The sequence below is a fragment of the Spermophilus citellus genome (genome assembly GCF_964194105.1).
Source record: "Spermophilus citellus genome assembly, chromosome: 5".
Classification (NCBI taxonomy): Eukaryota; Metazoa; Chordata; class Mammalia; order Rodentia; family Sciuridae; genus Spermophilus; species Spermophilus citellus.
This window is the reverse complement of record NC_138186.1, coordinates 98,157,480-98,181,079: the sequence shown is the minus strand read 5'-3', so window position 1 is coordinate 98,181,079 and position 23,600 is coordinate 98,157,480. Positions and strand designations below refer to the sequence as shown.

The following is a 23,600-nucleotide window of genomic DNA, read 5'->3' as shown; positions in this document are numbered from 1 at the left end:
ACAGACTGCCAGCTGATGATTGGCTCACAGCAGCCCCAGCAACTTCTAGCTGATTGGCTCCTCTGAGGTGATGCTCATTGGGCTGTTTCCCCGCCCTTTCAGACTACGGAGCTGCTCATTGGGGGAATTTTTTGGCTCCGCCCACGTGACCCAGCCAATAGGCCTCAAGAGCAGGAGGAGTGGGAGAGGTTGAGAGGCTTGGGAGAAGCTGGTGGTGGCAGTTGGGCTCTGAGGGTTTTTCCTGAGGAGCTGTGTGGTGCCAGTGTGTGGTTCTAAAAATAAAGTTCGTTTCTTTTGACAAGTGGTTCCTGAATTGTGCCCAGCCAGACTGCGGCACTTGTCCATTTAGGACTCTGATCTAGATTCTTTTCATTCTATATTTCTCAGGTTATTGGATGCTTTGACCCAAACTAACTAACCAAAACTAACCTTACATTTTAATCACTGAAGAAAAAAAGTATGAATTCTTTTAAAAGCCAACTTAAACAAATAAATTTGGACCCATATTATGTTACTCACATGAGATACTTATTGCATTATTACATGGTGGAATTTTTTTAAAAATGGAAATTCAAATTCTAATTCCTGTGTATTCAATTCCTACCAGGTAAAATTATCGTTTTTCAGCTGCTGAGACTAGTAAAACATTCATATTTAAATAAAAGATTTAACTGTCCTTTTAAAATCGCATTACATGAATAATATGTGGCATTTATACAGTTGAAGGGCAACCTAACACCTACAATACTGATAAATTAATAAAATACAGTATTACCATAGTGCATTTGGGTAATTGTGCTTTATCTTCATGTATTTTCATATACATCATTTTAAAAATAACAAGTGTTATTAAACATACTTAACATTTTATATTTCATACACATTTTAATATATATTAAAATATTACAAAAATTATCATAATCTGATGGTAGTAGAGTGATTGCTTACTTGAAAATTTCAACTTCACACATCAAAATGCACCACCCTCAACCTTAATTGTACTACAAGATGCTTGAAGTAAAAAAAAAAAAAAAAAAGTATTTTGTCATAGCTTGCAGCCTTACAAAAATTGCTAGACAATTTCTGCAAAGGCCGGTGTATGTAGGACATTTACCAAAAGACTTCTCAAGGTAAAAAGTTAGAACTGCACAAAAACTATCAGAAAGGTTTTAATTTTTTTTTTTACAGAATATATTATCAAACAAGACATTCATTCCTTTTTTTTAAAAAAAATTTTGCACATCAATTTCTTCTGTTCAAACAGATTGGGGAAACTCAGATATTTTAAAATATTTTAGAAACACTTTTTCAAAAAATTCCAAGACAATAGCTTTCAGTTGTTGCTTCAGCCCCAGTGTTGTTCAGATGAAGAAAGAATTAAGAAGTGAGAATTTGCCACCAATAGCAAGCTTTCTGAGCAGAGACTTTGTCTTATTCTTTCACCAAGTTCTTAGAAATAGGCACTCTTCAACAAATGTTTATTGAGCTCAAATGTCAAGATTACAAGATAAAATATCAAAGAAAATAACTTTGTGGAAAATCAAAATGCTTTAAGTTCACATACATATTTATAAACATACAAAATGTTCTAGTTTATCCTAAATGCCCCAGCACTTCTGAGTGCTACAGAGAGAAGCAATGAAAAGAGGAAAATGTCCTGAGTAGTTCAAATAAGGAGAATTTGCAAGACTAAAAAGCAGACCAAAATTTTAAGAGACAAGCTAAATACTAACTGCATTCAATCTTATATAGCAACTTGATAATTAATAAAACAGGTTGAATATCCCTAATCTGAAAACCCAAAATGATCCAAAATCCCAAACTTTCTGAATGCCAACATTATACAAGTGAAAAATTTCACACTTGAAAAAGGGAAATTGCATGGAAATGAAGGGAGACCCTCATTGCTATACAAAATTACATATAAGAGGTTGTGAGGGGAATGGGAAAATAAACAAGGAGAGAAATGAATTACAGTAGATGGGGTAGAGAGAGAAGATGGGAGGGGAGGGGAGGGGGGATAGTAGGGGATAGGAAAGGTAGCAGAATACAACAATTACTAATAGGGCATTATGTAAAATTGTGGATGTGTAACCGACGTGATTCTGCAATCTGCATTTGGGGTAAAATTGGGGGTTCATAACCCACTTCAATCTAATGTATGAAATATGATATGTCAAGAGCTTTGTAATGTTGTGAACAACCAATTTAAAGAAAAAAAATTTCACACTTGACTTCATGTGACAGGTTGCAGTCAAAATGCAGGCACACTAAAAATACTCTATAAAATTATCTTTGGCCCAAGTGTATAATATATATATATATATATATATATATATATATATATATATATATATATATATGTGCAAACATGAAAAAATTCTGTGGTTAAACTTGGGTGGCATCCCCCAAGATATCTCATTATGGATATGTAATATTTCAAAATCCAAATAAGCTCCCAAATCCAAAACACTTCTGGCTGGGTGTGGTAGCACACACCTGTAATCCCAGTGATTTAGGAGACAGAGGCAGGAAGATCACAAGGTCAAGGTCAACCTCTTCAATTTAGAGAGGCCTTAAGCAACTTAGCAAGATCTTGTCTCGAAATAAAAAAACAAAAAACGGCTGAAAATGTGGCTCAGTGGCTATGCATCTTTGGTACCAAACAAAAACAAAAAAACAAAATACCACTTCTGGCCCCCAAGCATTTCAGATAAGAGATATTCAGCCTATAACACATAATTGTTTTACAGGGTCCCATATTCAAGCCTGCTTAAAATTGTCACTATAGAAAAAGCATCTTCAGTTTGTAATTATATTTAAACCATTAATTTACATTATATCTTTTAAAGCATACTAATTTTACACAGCCCAAAGTTGGTATTTGAGGAAAAAGCTTAAAGTGTAGGGTATGAGCATGAAAGATTATAAATGCATGCAATAAAAGACCTTTCCACAAAACAGACACCTCAAGAAACTAATTTTAGATCAGAAACTAATTCTTTAAAATCTTTTAATTTTAAACTTTGCATTAAACCAGTGCAGCTTTTTTCAAAAATGAATCTTGTTTTCCTGCATCTGAAGCAAGGTAATATAAGGTATCTATTTCTACTCCAGATTGTACAAAAGAATGCTATGTTCACAAAATTAAAACATATTTTGTACCTATGATCTCTCCACAGAGCAACTTTAATGATTTCAAGCAAGGATGCAGTACTTTCTCATTCAGAAAGGACAGAAGGCAGGAGAATCATGTTTAAGGGAAGCCTGAGAAAATTAAAGATACCCCATTTGAAAATTAAAAAGGTATGGGGATGTAGTTCAGTGGTAGGGTGCCTCTGGGTTCAACCACCAGTACTCCAATCAAAACAAAACAAAAAGTACTGAATATTCCCAGGTAAACTACTATGCTAGATACTGTTAAGAATTTAAAAAGAATCCAAGCACGGTGACACATGTCTGTAATCCTAAATACTCCAGTGGCTGAGGGAGGAGAATCACAAGTTTGAGGCCAGCCTCAGCAAGTTAGCAAGTCTTGTCTCAAATTCAAAAAATAAAAAGGGATGTGGCTTAGTGATTAAGTGGCCCTGGGATCAATCCTTGGTATAAAAAAAGAGGGGGCAGGGGCTAGGGATATAGCTCAAAGGTAGAGTACCTCTGGGTTCAATTCCTAGTATCAAAATAAAATAGAATAAAATTTAAAATATGCACACACCAGCTTCAAATATATAGGCAGTGAAGGAAAACTATATATAATCACAGAATCTGTTAGTGATAATAAAATTTCATGAAACTAATGAACAAAAACTTGGTTATCTCCTTTTTCAAAAACAATATAAATATTCTAAATAAAAGAGTATTGGGCTGGGGTTGTGATTCAGTGTAGAGCACTTGCCTAGCATGGGTGAGGCAGTGGGTTCGATCCTCAGCACCACCTAAAGATAAATAAATAAAGGTATTGTGTCCGTCAACTACAAAATATTTTTTTAAAAAAATGAGTCTTGGGCTGAGGATGTGGCTCAAGCAGTAGCGTGCTCGCCTGGCATGCGTGCTGCCCGGGTTCGATCCTCAGCATCACATACAAAGATGTTGTGTCCGTCGAGAACTAAAAAATAAATATTAAAATTCTCTCTCTCTCTCCCTCTCACTCAGTCTTTTAAAAAAAAAATGAGTCTTATTTGCTAACCATCTAAGAATTAACATTCATCTTGTAAGAATAAAGAGGTAAAGCTAGGTGCTATGACACATGCCTCAAACCCAGCTACTTGGGAGGCTGAGGCAAGAGAACTAAAAGTTCAAGGTTAGTGAGTCCTGGTGTCAAAAAAAAAAAAAAAAAAAAAGGGAGGAGGAGGAGCTGAACAGAATCCTTCCTTTTCTAAAAGGAACACTTTGTTTAGATATAATTTAACACTTCCCTCTTTACATTTTAAAATATTTAGAAATTTGATGTTGTAAAAACCAACCAATGGTAATTTCAGTTAAGTAAAGATTTATGAAAATACCTTTGAAATGTGAGGGTTAAGAAAGAAATTATTTCTAATCACAGCATTAGAAGTCATTGCTAAAAGATATGGGGTTTCTTTATGAAGTTTTATTCCAGAAGATCCGACCATATGACCTAAGTCAAAGAGACACAGATTTTATTTTACTGTTATATACAGCCAGGGCTGGCAACCTTTTTTGTAAAAGGCAAGACAGCAAAGATGTTAGGTTTTGCAGGTCATATTATTTAGTCTCTGTTTTGTTTTGTTTAGCAACCCTTTAAAAAATATAAACCCATTCTTGGCAGGCTTTAAAAGAAGGCAGCTATATGCCAAAATCAGGCACATAATCCACAGACCCTTATACAGAAGAAAGGCAGTTCTTAACTACTAACTCTCCCAAACACAACCACCTCTCTTGCAATTTTAAATAATTTCAGATACAGCAGGAATTAGGGGTTCAAAAGACTGTAAGTAGAAGATCTAACTTTTCAAAAAGTGAGTTGATAGCTCAGAGGGCCCAAGTGACTTGCTTATTATACCATAAAAGCCAAATGGACACTTTCTCTCCTTCCCTTTCCATTTCTGGAATGCTTGTTCAAAGCTGAGGACTTCCTTTAAAATAAAGTACATTGGAGCTTTACTGCATTCGCAGCTTAAAATATCTGTATAACCAAATATTTTTTTCACACATTCTTTTTAGCATGTTCAAGAAATTCACACTAAAATAAGAATCATGGAAAATCTATAATAATTTTTTTAAAATTTTGGGCTAGCAGGAAGCTTAAGGAGGCTCAGAATTCAGTGCAGCCAGGTGGGGCAAGCTGGCTTCTGAGTGGGAGCCTGAGCAGGCTGCTGGCTGGAGGGGCAGTGCAGGATTCTGAACATTCCAGAGAGCAGAGTAGGTGCCAGCCAATGCTCCTCCCCGAGTTCTCCTAGAACACACAGGGCTACCGTTCAAATTCCTTAAAGGAAGAGTCCGATCCTGACCATCCAACATTTACCCTCTTACTGTAACATTGAATTACCAATTACTTTAATGCCACTTCCCAGAGTTGATCATGTGTAAAAACTAGAACATTCTCATTTTTCTTCAAATGGTAAAACTAAAGTTATTTTTTGTATCTGAGTTTCTAGTTGTTACCCGTAAGCATTTCTAATTAAAAGCTACTTTTATTATAAATGAAGAGATTTTTTTGAAGCAAAAACAGAAATATTTGAAACAAACTTTACCTAAATTTAGACCATGAACTTTAAAACTACATTAAATAAGTTTACCACTCTGTACCACAAAACCATTTCATGGGTGTCAATTCTGTATATAAGGTTTGAAACCTCTTGGACCTTTTAAAATATATAATATATAAATCTGTAAATTATTATACAGATTTTATCAGTATTATTTTGACACATCATGTACCATCCATCTTAAGCAGCAGTATCACCTACCAACTCCTGAAATATCACAATTCCATCAAGTATAGATTCACCCAAAAATTTCATTTTAGATATGAGTGAATATGTTTTCACCATACCCTGTTCTTACATATCAGGTAAGAAGAATTTGATTCCTTTAAGATTCAAAACAAGCATGTTCTCTTCATTAAAAAAGATTAAAGAAAAAAAAAATCATCACTTCTTAATGATTCATAAACCACTCCTAAGTCTCCTTTTTATTCTACTGTATTTAAAAATTGTTCTTCCTGAAGTTTCAATTTAAAGTCCTCTCTGATTCTTTCCAGCAATTCTGGTTTAAAAATAACATCCAATGCAGTCATTGCTAGAGCCTTGGCTGTTCGCAAAGTGTAGAACTGAGCTTCTTGTGATCCTAAAGGACAGAGAAAATGAATTAAAATATTTCTACGTTTATTAAAAATCAACTTATTAATTCCTCAGGTTAAGTCCCCCAATCCCTAAGTTGCCTCTCCAACTACCCACCATGGAATCTATTTCTGAAATAACAAGCTAAACTAAATAGTTAGAAAGGCACTACTGATAGGAAAAGAGGGAGCACATGTGAAAACCTGCACTCTCAACAGCCTACCTGCAGCTTTAGTGTACTCTTCAGTATGATTCAAGGCGTTGGATCCAATGTAAAAATATGGATGAATTCCAGGGACCACAAAAGAAACATTTCCAAAATCGGTAGATCCTTGGAATGCATAAAGAAAGATATATTTGGTTAAATACTTTGCATGATGAAATTGTAACCTGAACTTGATTATGGTTCTCTGTCCTGTTAGACCTGGTGAAGTGAACACCCTGTAGAGTTGGCCACAGGCTCATGCTCTCACTGCCTCCCCTTTCACCTGCATCAGTCCCCACACAGCTGTCAGAAAGGTCTCCCAAGACCTACTCTCTCCCAACCAAGACTACTCTCACTTGCCCTCCTAGCAGCCTCCACAGTGGGCTGCTCCCTTTCCTGCCTTCTGTGAACTATGATGGTCCCTTCCTCTGTTTCCCTTGGAGGTTTAACTTCCTCTCTGCAACCATGAAACATTACTATTCAAGTCTCAATTCCAGGCCCTTTCCTCTTATCCTGCCATATTCTCTTTTTTTCTTTATTGGTTGTTCAAAACATTACAAAGCTCTTGACATATCATATTTCATACATTAGATTCAAGTGGGTTATGAACTCCCATTTTTACCCCAAATACTGATTGCAGAATCACATCGGTTACACATCCACATTTTTACATTAGTAACTGTTGCATTCTGCTACCTTTCCTATCCTCTACTATCCTCCCTCCCCTCCCCTCCCATCTTCTCTCTCTACCCCATCTACTGTAATTCATTTCTCTCCTTGTTTATTTTCCCATTCCTCTCACAACCATCCTGCCATATTCTTGCTCAAGATTTTGTTCATACATATTGCTTCAAATAACCACCAACTCTAACTTGGTCTTTTCTGAGCTCCATGCTTGTACATCCAATTGTTAACTGTTAACTCTTTTTTTTAAAGAGAGAGAGGGGGGGGGGGCTGGGGATGTGGCTCAAGCGGTAGCGCGCTCGCCTGGCATGCGTGCGGCCCGGGTTCGATCCTCAGCACCACATACCAACAAAGATGTTGTGTCCGCCGAGAACTAAAAAATAAATATTAAAAAAAATTCTCTCTCTCTCTCACTCTCTCTCTCCTCTCTCACTCTCTCTTTAAAAAAAAAAAAATTTAAAAAAAGAGAGAGAGGGAGAGAATTTTTTTAATATTTATTTTTTAGTTTTCAGTGGACACAACATCTTTGTTTGTATGTGGTGCTGAGGATCGAACCCGGGCTGCACGCATGCCAGGCGAGCGCGCTACCGCTTGAGCCACATCCCCAGCCCAACTGTTAACTCTTCTTGGATGTCTTCAAAGTAGATCAAACACAGCCAAAGTGTTTGGCAATCTTTGCAGTCCCCTAGCTTCCACTTCAAGACTTACCATGTGAGGGAGGACTTCCAGGGAGGGCATCTCTGAACTCCTGCCCTCCTTCCTGAACGCTTACCTGCATCTACTTTTCTCAACTACTCTTTGTGTGTGTGTGTGTGTGTGTGTGTGTGTGTGTGTGTGTGTGTGTGTGTAGGGGGTGCTGGGGATTGAACCCAGCACCTTGTTCAACTATTTCTTTTAAAATCAAAATTCATAAGCTTCCTGTTCTTCAACCCTACCCATCAATACTATTTTCCAAATGCCTCAGAAGCCTAACACTTTTCCCTTCACTATCACCATCACCATCACCTGTCCCTAGTCTACATAATTACCACCTCTTGTTGGAACTGATATAACGGTCTCCTAATTGGTCTAGCAGCATCTACTTTGCCAATATTTTTTCCATTTTTTAAAAAATTTTTTCAATCTTAATATGGTCTGACTCCATTCACCTTCCTAACCCTGGTTTCAGACCACACTCCCACTGCTCCACCTCAGCCACTCTGGACACTATAGGACTTCTACACATGCAGTCCCCTCTCCACCTGCTTTAAACATCATTTCTTCAGTGAACTCTTACTTTATCTCCCTGGTAAGGTCCTCTAGCAAAGGCTCTCACAGTATTGTATTACAATCCTCCATAAAATTTTCCAGGTTTCATTTTATTTTATTTTTTGTACTGGGGATTGAACTTGGGGACACTTGACCACTGAGTCACATTCCCAGCCCTATTTTGTATTTTATTTAGAGACAGGGTCTTACTGAGTTGCTTAGCACCTCGCTTTTGCTAAGGCTGGCTTTGAACTCACGATCCTCCTGCCTCAGCCTCCAAAGCCACTGGGATTACAGGTGTGCACAGAGGTACCTGGCTTCATTTTCCATTTATTGGCTTATTTGGTTAATGTCTCTCATAAAACACATTCTGAAACTCTCTAAGGCAAAAAGCAATATTTTAAATCACCATGCTTCTAGCCTCTCACTTGACTGACACTAACATCTGCTAAATAAATCATAGTAAAAACAAAGCCTTCTGTTCACTCAATAGATATTTACTGAATGCTTATTATGTGTCAAACACTGTTTCTGGCAAAGTTAGACTATACAAGAATGAGTGGTAAGAGAATGAAAGCAAAATATTTAACAGCAGTTAATGTTTATCTGGAATTACCATGTTCCAAATGAAATTCTAATGCTTCATTAACATTTGAAAAGTTCTTATTTTACACAGGAAGAAACCAAAGTGTAGAGTCATGTATCCATAATCTCATAGCTACTAGTTATGTAGTAAAGGCAGACCAAGGCCAAGCTTTGGAGCTCTGGAAAAATGATTCACTGGAAAACATTCATTGAGCACATAGTAGTACCAGGAATGGCTCCAGACACTCAGGATACATGGTGATGGCACATCAGTGGACAAGATGGTCAAATGCCTGCTAAGTATTTTAATATCTTACTTGTGGAGCTAGATCCTAGAGCCTGCAAACCATATCCAAATTATAGCCACTTTATTCTACTGTTTGTCTATTATATAAAATCCAATCTGGATACCACAGGATCTCTGCACATGCTATTTGTCTATTATATAAAATCCAATCTCTGGGTAGATCTGACCATGCATCTTCCCTCCCACAGCTAGACTGCATAAACATGCTAGCATAAAAGTACAGGAACATGAAGGTAGCCTTGACAATGAATTCATGGTCTTAATACTGAGCTGAGTTCTTGATGCTGTTCAGAACATACACACACAACTGATGCCTGGCCAACTCCTGTCAGTGGCAATTCTTTCAGTCCTCCAGCTGCCACTTCAAGGCTTACCATGTGAAGGCAGAACCTCTTAGGGAGGGCATCTCTGAATTCCTGCCCTCCTTCCTGAACACTCACCTGCATCTACTTCTCTCAGCTATTTCTTTTAAAAACCTTTTCTATGTTTTCATCCACTCTGCTTTCCTTTAAAGCTAACCTTCTTGAAAAAAGAAGAATCTTCCTTTGCTATCTCTACTATCTCACCAGTCAATGTAGTGGGTAAAGATGTGAGATCTAGCATCTGGTCTCACCAGCCACCCATTATTTTCTTTCAAACAATCCACAAATTTCTAATTGCTGATGCAATGAATACTAGACTATACTTACCTTATTCAACCTCTATAAGCACCTGACATGATTTATTCCTCCTTCCCTTCTACAAGTTCTCTACTCCTTTGGCTACCATGACCTCACTCTCTCCTGATTATCTTCTCTGAGCATGTTGTCTCCTTGATGGAGAAAGAGTTCTCCATCAAGGAGACAATGTGTCCTTGCTTATCTCTTAAAAGCTGTTGACCCCAGTGTTCCATCTTCGGGCATCTTCTCCCTCTTCATACTTGGGCAATCTTACTAACAACAACCTCCCTAAATCTCCTACCTGGACAACTTTTGTGGTTCCAGATTCAAAAGACTTCTGAATAGCTCCACTTCAGAATTTCTACACTTTCTCTTGAACTTCTTCTCATAAATGATATCAGTACTCCATTTTTATTATGATGTATTTTTGGTTCTACTTCACAATATCTATTTTTCTATCTTAGGAGGTACATCTGTAACTTGCAGGTCTCTTTAGTAATAATATTCTTTAAAAAGAAAAAATCTAAATAGTCCAAATATTATTTAACATATTAATTATGCTATTTAATGCATGCATATATATTTTAAATCCTAACAGCTGTCTGTGACTCTTCAGAATGTGAAAATGCCCCAAATAACTAAATACTTTATAACCTGCTCATTATAATAACTGAGAATAAATTAAAATTCTACATCCCATTTTAGTAGCTTATTCAAAAATTAGAACTAAGGAAACTGAAACACTAGAAATATTCAGAAAACAGATCAAAAATTAGGTTGGCTACTTATAAAAACAAGTCTGCTAACTTGACAGTCAATACTCACTGAAGAATCCATTAGTTTTCCCCCAACCATTAAGTTTGTGAAAATGTCATTAAAAACATCAGCAGTCCTTCCTTACCTCCAAAACCATTTAATTGAAGATGGCATTACTCATCCTCAGGTAGCTCGAAATACAATAAAAGAACTTAATTACCTGAAGTTTCATTCAGCATTGTATCTTCTGAAATGAACTCCATTCCCAGCTTTTCTCCATTCTCCATGTAAGCTTTCCATAGGCTCTTGTTGGGTAGAACATTGTAATAATCATGTGCTCCACCTTTAATTTCTACCTAATAAAAAAAATTACAAAACAAATCTTAAAATTTAAAAAAATGCAAATTCTCTAATTTTCAATCCAGTGAGGGTTCTCTCTAACAGGAACAGATTTGTTGTTTTTGGCCAGGGATGGGGGGTGTACTGGGGATTGAACCCAGAGGTGCTTAACCACCAAGCCACAACCCCAGCCAGTTTTTATATTTTATTTTGAGATAGAGCCTCGCTAAATTGCTGAGCCTGGCTTTGAACTTGCAATCCTCCTGCTTCAGCCTTCCAAGCCACTGGGATTTCGGCATGTTACCATGCCCAGCCAAGAGGGGCACTTTTCCATCTAGACATAAGCTTACTCAAATTCCCTAACTTAAAAAAAAAAAAAAAATGTATCTTATAATGAAAGTTTTTAAGACCCTATCTCCCTAATGTTTTAAATTATCTAAACCACATAATGTCACCAAGCTCTAAACTAGCCAGCAAGTGTCAACTTCAGTCACCTGAAGAAGGTGTAGGGAGAACCCAGAAATTACTATTTTAACCAGCATCCCCAAGTAATTCTGATGCAGGTGGCCAAAAAAAAAAACAGTCTGAGGAATACAACTCTAGTTTCAGTCTCCAAAAGAAAAAAAATTGAGCTTCACTAACATTCAACATACAAAATGACACTGATACCCCTGCCTGGTCCGAAAGGTACCCTGCAAGAAATACCAAAGTTTCACAATGAGAAGGGGTTGACAGTGGTCCTCATTTATTAATTTAAGTGTATAAAGATACAGACAGTGTATGTTAAGTGTACTAATAGTAATGTGGATAGTAAGTGTCAGGAAGAATCTGAGGCAAGAAATCACTAGCCTGGGGTGTGTATGTGCCCAGTTAAGTGGATTTATAGATTCAGGACTAACTCAAATCGGCAATTCCCTTGGACTAAATATAATATCAAAAATGATAGCAAATGCCAATCATGAAATAGCAGAGATCACATTTCTTCTCTTCTTGGTAACATCTAAGGTAGAAACAATGACAATTTAGTCACATCTTTCAAGTCAGTCAAAATATAAGAAATTATTAAAACATCACTTAAATAGATTTAAATACTATAACAATAAACTTTACTAAGGGAATATTGTACACTTTGAGAGATAGGCTAATGGTAAGAGTTCACATATATATTTTATAAACAAATATTTAAATATTTATAGGTAAGTAAGGGAATAAAAGCTTAGTTTGTACTGCCCTAAACTATGGATGCTTTATAATTATATACTAATTCTATACCTACTGTCTGTAATGGCATTTGAGGCTATGTACTTTCTCTTACAATTGTCCATGTATCTATTTATCTATTCATAACAACACATGAGCTTTTACAGAATTCTTCCCTTTGTTGATCACATTTCCCATCTGTGCACTCTCACTCTCTGTCCTTCACATACCTGAAAGTATGATCATCCTTAAAAGCTCCATTCAGATCTATAGTCTTCCATAAAATCTTCCTTTTTACACCCCCAGGCCAGTGATTTCCTGTCTCAGATTCTTCCTAACACTTACTATCCACATTACTATTACTACACTTAACATACACTGTCTGAGAATTACTGCTACCATGAAACACTGCTACCATGTGAACAAATCATACATCACTAGACTACGGAGGACAGAAAAAATGTTAATACATGTGAAGGTTATGCTCTTACCTGTTCACAAACACTATTTCATTTATCTCTCAAAAGAACTCTAATATTGTGTCATTATCCCTATTTTCAAGTGAGAAAATGGAGACTCAGAGATACAAATAATGTTTCGAGGCTGAGCAGCACAAGTCAAGATCTTGTCTCTCCAACTAGACTATGTGCAAAATTCTTATTTTATATAATCCTAAAACTCACCCACTTTATACCATACATGACTGATACTTAAATGCAAATCAGCAAATTCTCTTGACTAACTTCTGTGTTTAACTTCCATTCCAGCCATCTATGAGTATTTATATCACTATTTTAACAAAAACAGCTTTTGTAGATTTTGACATTAAGTTCCATTTACTGTAAGCATTTCTAAAAGCATAATTGCCAACAATGAAGGTTGTAATTTGCCAAAAGGCAGGGATTCTAGAGCAGCAATATCCAAATTACTCTATAAGATGATGTGTAAGCCAGGAGTGGTGGCACATGTCTGTAATCCCAATGGCTGGGGAGACTGAGGCAGGAGGATCACAAGTTCAAAGCCAGCCTCAGCAAAAAGCAAGGCGCTAAGCAACTCAGTGAGACCCTGTCTCTAATAAAAATACAAAATAGGACTGGGGATGTGACTCAGTGGTTAAGTGCCCCTGAGTTCAATCCCCGGTACCAAAAAAAAAAAAAAAAAAAAGATGTGTAGTCTTCCCTTTTCAGACACTGAGTAAAATACATAAGAATTAATAAAGGCTTTCATATTAATTATTAGACCAACTCACTTTACAAATTCCAGACATCACCAGTGAGTACAGGCCCTGGGTTCAATCCCCAGCACCAAAATATTACCATCATCAAATGAGAAGGAGGCAAGCAAGTTAGGTTTCAATCTAATTTAACATAAACAGCCCAAGCCCACATATATACCTCTGATTATAATTAACTCTGAAAAGTTCTTACTGTGCACCCTGTAGCCAAAGCTGCAGATCTGAAGCAATCTTCTGCCTTTTTGGTCAAAACTTGAAGTTCTTTCAATGAGGGTGCACGGAAGTAATAAATTAATTCAGAGTAAGAGGGAATGATATTTGGTTTTACACCACCATTTTTTATTATACCTATAAAAAGAATCAAATTACTGAAATTAAGCCTGTGATCATTACTTTAAGGTTAAATATAATCCATAAGTTTTTTAGACAATATGTACATAAAGAAAAATAATCTAAACCTATTTACTTCACTGATATACCAAAATCAAACATTTTAACAGTTATACAGCGTAAGTTTCTACTGAGAGAGTGACATTTCCTAGCTAAGAGGGAAAAAATTGCTTATAAGTACTTTATTCTAAGGAATCTATATAACATTAGGAAATTATGATTCAGGGCTGAGGGTATAGCTCATTGATAGAGCACTAGCTTAACATAAGCAAGGCCCTGAGTTCCATCCCCAGCACCTCAGAAAGAAATTATAATCTACATTATTAAAAAAAAATTAAAAATGTATAACTATAAAAAATGTGGTAATATCATAAGCTATCTGGGAAATTTTTTCATTATTTTACTACAGTTGTACTGTTTGATAAAATTTTGACATTAAAAAAAAAAACAATGTTTGAGGTTCTATAATTACCCTCATACTTCAAGAATTCCATAAATCCTCTAAATGGTATTTAGCTCTGGGAAAATAATTTTCATACCAAAAAGAAATCACTCAGGTCAGGATCCTAAGTACTATAAACTGTCAAAACAAACACATTTGGAACTACACAGAATGAAGATTTATCCAAAGTAATAACAAAATAGATATGCACAATCTAATTCTATATGACCTACTTAAAAATGTCTTTCTTTTTTTAATTTTTTTAAAATTTATATATGACAGTGGAATGCATTATAATTCTTATTACACATATAGAGCACAATTTTTCATATCTCTGGTTGTATATAAAGTATATTCACACCAATTCCTGTCTTTATACATGTACTTTGGATAATAATGTCCAGCACATTCCATCATCTTAAAAATATATTTCTAGGGGCTGAGGTTGTGGCTCAGTGGTAGAGCACTCACCTAGCATGTATGAGGCCCTGGGTTCAATACTCAGCACCACATAAAAATAAATAAAATAAAGGTATTGTGTCCAACTACAACTAAAAAATACATTTTAAAAAATATATATTTCTATTATTTAAAAATTCCTATTTTTTTTCCTTTTAAAGAAAATAAGGCAGGAAATTGACAAAAGTGCAATTACTAACTGATTTCAGCCTATAGCAAAATTAACAGGTAAAAAAATAGATATTAAACTATAACAAAATATGTACCTTTAAGACAGTATACTTTATTACTGTATTTATATTATGGTGATAACACATAATTTTAAAAGATGCTCTTAATGGGGCCGGGCTGTGGCTCAGTGATAGAGTGCTTGCCTAGCATGTGTAAGGCACTGGGTTCAATTCTAAGCGCCACATTTAAATAAATGAATAAAATAAAGGTCCATCAACATCTTAAAAAAAAAAGAAGTTCTTCAGGATGTAACAACCTTTATTAAAATCCAGTAATCCTTACACCTTTTTAAATTTGAGGAATGGACAAAATGTTGTTAACATTAAGAGACAATGGGATAACCAGAAAATCAAGTTCTTACTTTCAAACACTGACAGAAAAAACAGTTCCCCACATAAGACTTCAGCTCTATTGCTCATAGATGGCCATTCCATTTATGTACAATAGTTGTAAATATCTTCCTATCCGCATATAAATATCCTAGTACCCTGTCACATGAATTCTGAAAATGTTCAAAATTTTAGAATTTTCATATGAAGTACATAACTATGTTTCCAGTTTTTTAAAAAATCAAATATTAGTTATATTTCACTGAAATATATTAGGCACCATTATACAAAATATATGACAGTAATACCATGAACTCTCCAGGTTGGTTTCATTTGCTGTCTTAACACAGACAAATTGTTGTAGGCAAGAACAGCAGCATCTAAGGCATTGACTCCTTCCCAGGGGTAAGCAGCAGCATGAGATGCTTTTCCATAGTATTTCACAGTCACACTAGGAAATAAAAAAAATCATTGAAAGGGCTGGGGCTGGGGCTGAGTGATACAGCACTTGCCTAGCATGCATGAGGCTCTGGGTGGGATCCTTAGCACCATGTAAAAATAAAATAAAGGTATTGTGTTCATCTACAACTAAAAAAAAAAAAAAAAAATCATTGAAAATTACTCCCTCCAGTATCACTAAAGAAAAAAAAAAATGCAGGTAGTTAGAACTACCAAACTATTATTCAAAATTAATTCACATTGCTGAAATTTTTACTTGCAAATTATTTGCAGTAAAAGCACTACATTTACTTGCATTAGTTACAACTTATTATTATGTGACATAGTACTTAACTCAAAGAAAGCATTCTAAATAGAGAAAGAAAATGTTGCTCAACCAACCTCCTACAGATTAAATTTGTACACAATTCAACTTGAACACATATGCAATACTGTATTACATGATGCAATTATAAAATAGGAGTTCTTGCATCCTTTTACACTGTATGATGATAGCTCTCTATCAAAAGTCTGCAAAAACTCAGATAAGGGCTGGGAAATAGCTCAGTTGGTAGAGTGCTTATCTTGCATGCACAAGGCCCTAGGTTCAATCCCAGCACCCAGCACCACAAAAAAAAAAAAAAAAAAAAAAAAAAAAAAAAAAAAAAAAAAAAAAACCTCAGATAATTCTTTATTAGAAAGTAACATTTGAAATGGGCTAAGATAATCTTTGAAAATCACTTTATACTCACAATTTTATCATAAGATACCCTAGCAATATTTTAATGTTTCCAAATACTTTAGGTGGCTAACATTTTATTTAACTTAATTTGTTTCCAGCACTGGGGATGAAACCTGGGCCTCATACATGCTAGGCAAGCTCCCCACTACTGAGCTATATCCCCATACTTCATTAATGTTTTAAAATTCTATAAATTATCATTACTTCACTCCATGGTTTTCATATTCTCAGATTGTGAATTAAATACTTATAACTTTATAACTAAATAATAGTGTAACTAAGTGATTGACTTACTTAGTTAACACTTTTTAAACCTAATTAACTAGTATTGTTCACATTTAGACTAAAAAACCATTCTGGACATTCAGGAGTTCTTAGAATGCTACCAATTCTTATGTCATTCCTCACATTCTGTTAGCAGAACAAAGATAAGTAAAAACATTCAAACACATTTATAAGATTGTAAGATACTTATTTCCTTGACATATATCTTTTCACCATCACCTTGAAACTAGAGTATAAAATGGAAAAGGAAGTCCTTTATGAAAATGGCTCTAGTACCATTTCTTTTTTTTTTCAGTTGTTGACTGATCATTATATATTTATTTATATGTGGTGCTGAGAATCGAACCCAGTGCCTCACATTTGCCAGGCAAGCGCTCTTCCATTGAGCGCTTAAATATACAATTAAAGAACAATAAACTACAGGAAAAGAAATATTAAAAGTTATTTTATATCAGCATTAATATTTTGGCCTTTAAAAACATACTTCAAGCAAAATAATATGAAATTATTTTCAAAACAAACTGTTTGATTTTGTTTTAACAAAACAAGGGCCTCTGAACTAGTTATGGTGGCACTTGCCTCTGGTGCCAGCTATTGGAGGTTGAAGCATGAGGATCAAGAGTTCAAGGCCAGCCTGGGCAAAACAGAAAGACCCACTTCAAAAAAAAAAAAAAAATTTAAATTAAAAAATAGGGCCAAAACAATGTGTGTGTTTGTTTGTTTGTTTACTTATTTATTTATTTATTGGCAACAGGGATTGAATCCAGGGGTGCTTAACCACTTAGCCACATCCCCACCCTTTTTTTTTTTTCCTTTCTTACTTGAGACAGGGTTTCACTAAGTTACTTAGGGCTTAAATTGCTGCATCTGACTTTGAACTCACAATCTTCCTGCCTCAGCCTCCTGAGTCACTGGGATTACACACATGTGCCACTGCAACTAGCTAGAACAATATATTGAATGCCTGTAATCTCAGTGACTCAGGAGGTTGAGGTAAGAGGACTGTAAATTCAAGGCCAGCCTTAGCAACATGGGAAATCTCTGTCTCAAAAAATAAAAAAAGAGCTGGGGATGTTTCTCAGTTGTAGAAGGCCCCTGAGTTCAACCCTGAGTACCTCAATAAAACAAAATAAAATGTGTGTATGTGTGTGTGTTAAGCTGAATTCCTCAGAGAGAGAAAAAAAAACCAACCTTCCTTCAATATTTAATTTATACATGTACCTATGCATGTCCTATAAACCTATGCATGTGCTATAAATACACCTCTAAAGAGGGGACTGGAGGGTTAGTGCTGTAGCTGCGTGGTAGAGTGCTTGCCTAGCACGTGTAAGGATCTGGGTTCCATCCTCAGCACTGGAGAAAACAACAACAGCAAAGAATGGACTGGATATGGGAAAGGTGGCCAATAGGAAAAACTTGCTTTATCTTATTCATTATTAGAAATTTAAAGAGATAAATTAATAACTTTCTTTAAATTCTTCATCTTGTTCCTCTTTTGTGGAAATCTTAAAAAGATGACCCATGAAAAAACAAAGAAGCCAGACATTGAAACAGGCCTGGGGCCAAGTAGGCTGACTAATAAAACCATCTCTTACATATCTTTTCAGTTGCAAAGGCAACTCCTTATCAAAGAACAGAAATCAGATTCCTCTCAGAGTTCAAAACAGAACATAAATGTCACCATGTTCTGTTTGCTACTCCTGTTTTTTAGGCACTATTTTAGCAGCCCTATTATGAATACTATAATAAATCTCAATTAGAAGAGTCTTGCCAAATGTCACTCAATGTTAATCAAGACATCACATTATCTTTCAATACACTTTTTGTTTTGTTTTGGAGTCTTACCAAATGTCATTCAATGTAAGTTAAGACATCATATTATCTTACAATATACTTTTGTGTGGGTGTGTGATGGGGGGTTGCTGGGGATTGAACCCAGGGCATTGTGCATAGGAGGCAAGCACTCTATCCCCAGCCCTTACAATACACTTTTTGTTTTGTTGTTCTGGGGTTTCAATTCATTGCCCATTCTGGTCTCCAAATTCATACAGGATCAAGCACTCCTCACGCATGCCTCAGTCTTCCAAGTAACTGCAGCTATAGGCACACACCACTGCATCTGACTCAATTTACTGGGTTTTTGTTTTGTTTTGTTTTTAATTGGAGCATTATAATTATACATAGTAGTGGGATTCATTATACCATATTCATACATATCAATTTACTTTTTAAATGAAAAAAAATTTGGAGTGTTGGGCCCTTAGACATAAAAGTATTCTATAGTCAGTTATCCTCTAAGAAGTTTATCTGCAACTTGATTACTTACTCATGTTCGGCCACATCGGGTAGATAAGCAGCATTCTCTTGGGATGGATGGGCCATGAAAACAACATCGAGGTTTTTAAAAGCTCCTGCTTCAATTAGATCAATTTTGCCACCACCATCTTCTTCTGCAGGGGTTCCCAGGACACTTATCTAGAGGGAAATACCTATTTCAGAGCAAAACAACAAAAAGTCCTAATAGGAAAATAAATATCAAACAGGTTCCCTCAAACATGTACTCACAATCTATATTAAGGTTCTTAAACTATGGAGACAGAGGATTTATGCAGTGGGCATAAAATATATGGTGCTAAATTAATCACAAAATTTAATTTACATTATTATACTAATTTGAAGTAATGTATGTACCAGGGACACTATAAGAAACTTTCCCAATATTTATTAATAGTTATTTGTAATAACTCAAATTTGTATAACGAATGGCAAATATGAAAAAAAGTTGAATATTACATACCTAGTTCCTCAAAATTTGCAAGGACTTATTTCTTAAAGCTTCTTCATGACTTAGACTTTCAGAACACGTATAGAGCTATTCACCAGCATTTTACTGGTAAGGAATTTTTCAAGTGACTTGTTAATCATTCTCACAACAACCCTGTGAGGTAGATGAGTAACCAGCATCATCATTTTGGGGAGGGTGGTTTTGAAAGTGTCTTGCCCCAGGTCAAAGAGCAAATCTTCGGGTACAGCTAAATTACCTTAGATGCCCTAACCTGCTGGCCTGAACTATTCCCTACTAAGATACCTACTTAAAAAGTCTTAACTCATTAATCCCTTATAAAGAGCATTAAACAAATCTTAATACCATGGTAAGAAATGGCCAACTACTACACAAACTTACTAATCAACCAAGGCAGATTTACTGGTCACCAAACACCTAATTAAACAAAAGAAAACTTTACAGAATAAACATTTTACTTTGAAACTTAAGCTTAACTTCTTCAATTTTAAAAAGCAAAGGAAAATTATCTATAAACAACTCATACTTTCAAGGTCATGTCTTTGAACACAATAGAACAACCTGGAAAAAAAATCTTGGCTTGCAAAGAGAATCAGCTCAAATTCCATTTTCAGATAACACAGATAACCTTGCTAAACTGAGAACAGATAACCTTGCTAAGACAGATAACCTTGCTAAGACAGAAAACCTTGCTAAACTGAGAACAGATAACCTTGCTGAAACTGAGAACAATCATTTGGAATGTGAAGTTGGTACATTTCTCAAACTCCAGTTTTCTTTAGAAACCATAAAGTGTCCACACTCTTAAACAAGCTGCTCTTTATTCTTAACTCTAGACTTATAAAATTGATGGTCTATTGCTGACAGCTCCGAGTCTTTCATAAACCTGGTTAAAACTAAATCTCTCCAATGTTTTATGCAATGACAAAGGATATTCCCCCTTCCCAACAAAACAAAAAAGCTAATCTAAGGCAAAAACCAGCCCCCAGCGGCTGAAAATAGAAGGTAGCTAAAGAGAAAGCCTAGAGAGATGGAACTGTTAGGACAAAAGAGAAAAGTTACTGACATTGGGGGGAAATGGGCTAAATAATATTAAAACATTTGTCTTCCCTTTAACCTGAGTGATGATGATTGAATATTAGCTCACAGAATGAAGAATAATATAACATCTGGAAAAACAGAATAACACAAGATTAAACTTGCCTAAGACAAACATAAACAACATTTCCCGTTTAAGGAATTGGTATATTTCTTAAAATTGTGAAATAAAAATTAAGACTTAAGGATGAACTTATCTTTGTACTAAATGTTCATTTGCTTTTCCGTTATTAGTATAATTCTAGAAGTTAGAGGATTCTAATGGCTGAAAATTTCCTATTCAAATACCAAGCAAATCATAACACACACACACACCTCTCTCTCTCTCTCTCTCTCTCTCTCTCTCTCTCTATATATATATATATATATATATATATATATATATATATATATATATGTTTTCCTACAAAAATTACTTTCTCCTGAAGTAATTGGAGGAATTACTTGTCAGCAAATTGCAGTTGCCTCTCAAGTCACCAAAAATAACCCGTAACAAAAACCAGGCTTGGTTCTCAATTCTTTCCAAGAGAAGAATCTCCTGAGTTGTTTATAACTACAAAAGTGGAAATAAAAAGTCTGCAGAAGGTCGCTAGTCGGCAACACGTTTAGTCCGGACTTTCTTTCGGGGATTCTTTTCTGCCTTTTGCCAAAGGGATGGCCACACGTCGAGCGCACTCCCTACACCGGCCCAGGGACTAAGGTGCAAGGGATGTACCGGCCCCACCTCACCTTCACCGACCGAGGAGGCCCAGGGAGGCTCTCTAGGGCCCCCCTCAATCCCAGAGCGGCCGCCGCCCCAACCTCGGCTATGAGGTTGTGACCGCAGGCGTGGCCGATGCCGGGCAGCGCGTCGTACTCGCAGAGGAAGCCCAAGTGCAGCGGGCACCGCGTGGCGCTCCGTGTCTCCCATTCCGCGCGAAAGGCGGTCGGCAGCTGATAGTGCGGCTGCACCACCCAGGAGGCGGCCGGCTGCTCCTGCTCGAAGAAGCCCGTCAGCACACGGTGGGCACGGTGTTCCTCGTAGGCCAGCTCAGGCTCGCTCCAGATGGCTTGGCTCAGGGCCCCCAGCCGCTCAGCCGCCTCGTCGATACGCTCCGCCGCGCGCAGTTTCAGCAGCTCCAGCTCTGAGAAGCTATCGCACGCAACCCCGACCGTCGGCCGCTCCCCTTCGGGTTTCATCGTGCCCAGGTCCCGAAACCCTTCAGGACTCGGCCCGGACGCTCTACTGCACCGAGCGCCCCGCCGCACTTGCTCACTTGAACCCCGCCCTGCGCGCCCTGGCCGGTGCTCCACCCCGCCGGGGGGGGGGGGTGGCTGTGAAGAAGGCGGGGCCCGGGAATCCACGGTCTTACTGGCTGTCTGGGAGGTTGATTTACACTCCAAAACTCATTCTTACTTTTCCGTCTTATTTTCCATAGCCGCCAAAAGAGTACGTTCTTTTGGTTAATAGCCATCATCGGAGGCGGGCAAGCTGGAGATACTCATCTTAAAAACGCCACTCTCTTTTCTAAATAAGTGATACAAGATTTTTAGTTTTTAAAAGATTACGTCAGTATAAATGCTGTATAAAGAACACAGTCCTCAAGACGACACGTTTCAATTCTCGGTGCTGCCCTCTCTTTCTTCTCCTTGAGGCTGTATTGTCTAAAAGTTGCGACTGCTTTAAATAATTTTCTGGTTAGAACAAAATTATAAAGCCACCTGGATTACATAGAAAGCTCTTGATGTGTATTAGCTATCATACTATAGTTCATTTGAACAGAATAGAAATCAGAATTTAAAATAGATTTAAGCCCAGGAGCAGTGGCACAGTAATCCTAGCGACTGGGGAGGCTGAAGCAGGAGAATTGCAAGTTCAAAGCCAGCCTCATCAATTTAGGAAGGCCCTGCCTCTTGATAAAATATTTTAAAGGGGGTGGGGGGGGGGCTGTAGCTCAGTGGTAGAGCGCCAGCCTCGCATGTATGAGGCACTGGGTTTGGTCCTCCGGCACCTCATAAAAATAAATAAATAAAGATATTGTGTCCATCTACAACTAAAAAAAAGAAAAAAAAATTTAAGAAGGGTTGGGGATGTGGCTCAGTGGTTAACCCTCCTGGGTTCAATCCTCGGTACCTGCCCCCCACTAAAAATGGATTTAGAAAACACAATTAAACAAAATATTTATGGTAAAGATATTCATGCTACTTTATTGATTTGGACAGTTGCTTTGAGTTTGTTGATTTGGACAGTAACATCTTTGAAAGGGAACATATGACTAGTTTCATTTACAATTTTAATTGATGCTGAACTCAAGTAACATGATATGTGCAGCTGGTGTTCACATTATAACTGAGTTTTAAATTACCCAGTGAACAACTTCAAGATGTCATGCTCTTGTTTTTGTCCAGAGTGAAGCATAAAATCTGAAAATCTGTTGTTGATGATATGCCTATTAATAACATTGTAAAGGTTTATGTCTGAGGTTTTTCACATATTAAAAGCTTCTATCAGCTCTTCCTATCTATGCTCTTAATTGTCCAACTGAACTAAGACACAATATATTTGTATAAAAAGCCAAATGTATCATTTGAAAAGTCTAAAGGAAGCTAACATGTGAAGACAATCAACTACTGTTTTTACTTTATCTAACAGTGACAGAATAAAATGTCATATTCTAACTTGAAAACACTGTCTTTATCATTTAACACCCTGATACTCAATATTAAAGACAATAAATATGGTACTAAATTCCGGGATTCCCTTAGCTGTGCTTAATAGAGCTTTTCTGGTATACCCCTGACAAAAATCTCCTGTATCCATGAGATTCAATATTATTGTGCTCAGTTAGTTGGCTAAAAATCCAGGACTGTGTTAGAGAAAAACA

General features: G+C 36.6%; 1 protein-coding gene and 1 long non-coding RNA gene across 2 annotated transcripts; one reads left to right on the top strand and one right to left on the bottom strand.

Moving 5' to 3' along the window:
• The first annotated feature begins 803 nt into the window (after positions 1-803).
• On the top strand, positions 804-3,698 carry LOC308649103. Its single transcript, XR_014021996.1, has 2 exons — positions 804-1,847; positions 2,215-3,698. It is a non-coding gene; the product is annotated as an uncharacterized lncRNA (long non-coding RNA).
• PM20D2 (peptidase M20 domain containing 2) lies at positions 2,903-23,398 on the bottom strand. Its single transcript, XM_081294459.1, has 7 exons — positions 21,466-23,398; positions 19,162-19,310; positions 15,679-15,821; positions 13,713-13,867; positions 10,967-11,102; positions 6,526-6,633; positions 2,903-6,309 (listed from the first exon to the last, which is right to left on the bottom strand). Exons 1-7 carry the CDS (start codon positions 21,913-21,915, stop codon positions 6,155-6,157), a joined length of 1,296 nt encoding a protein of 431 aa, XP_081150585.1. The 5' UTR covers positions 21,916-23,398; the 3' UTR covers positions 2,903-6,154.
• Positions 23,399-23,600: the final 202 nt, after the last annotated feature.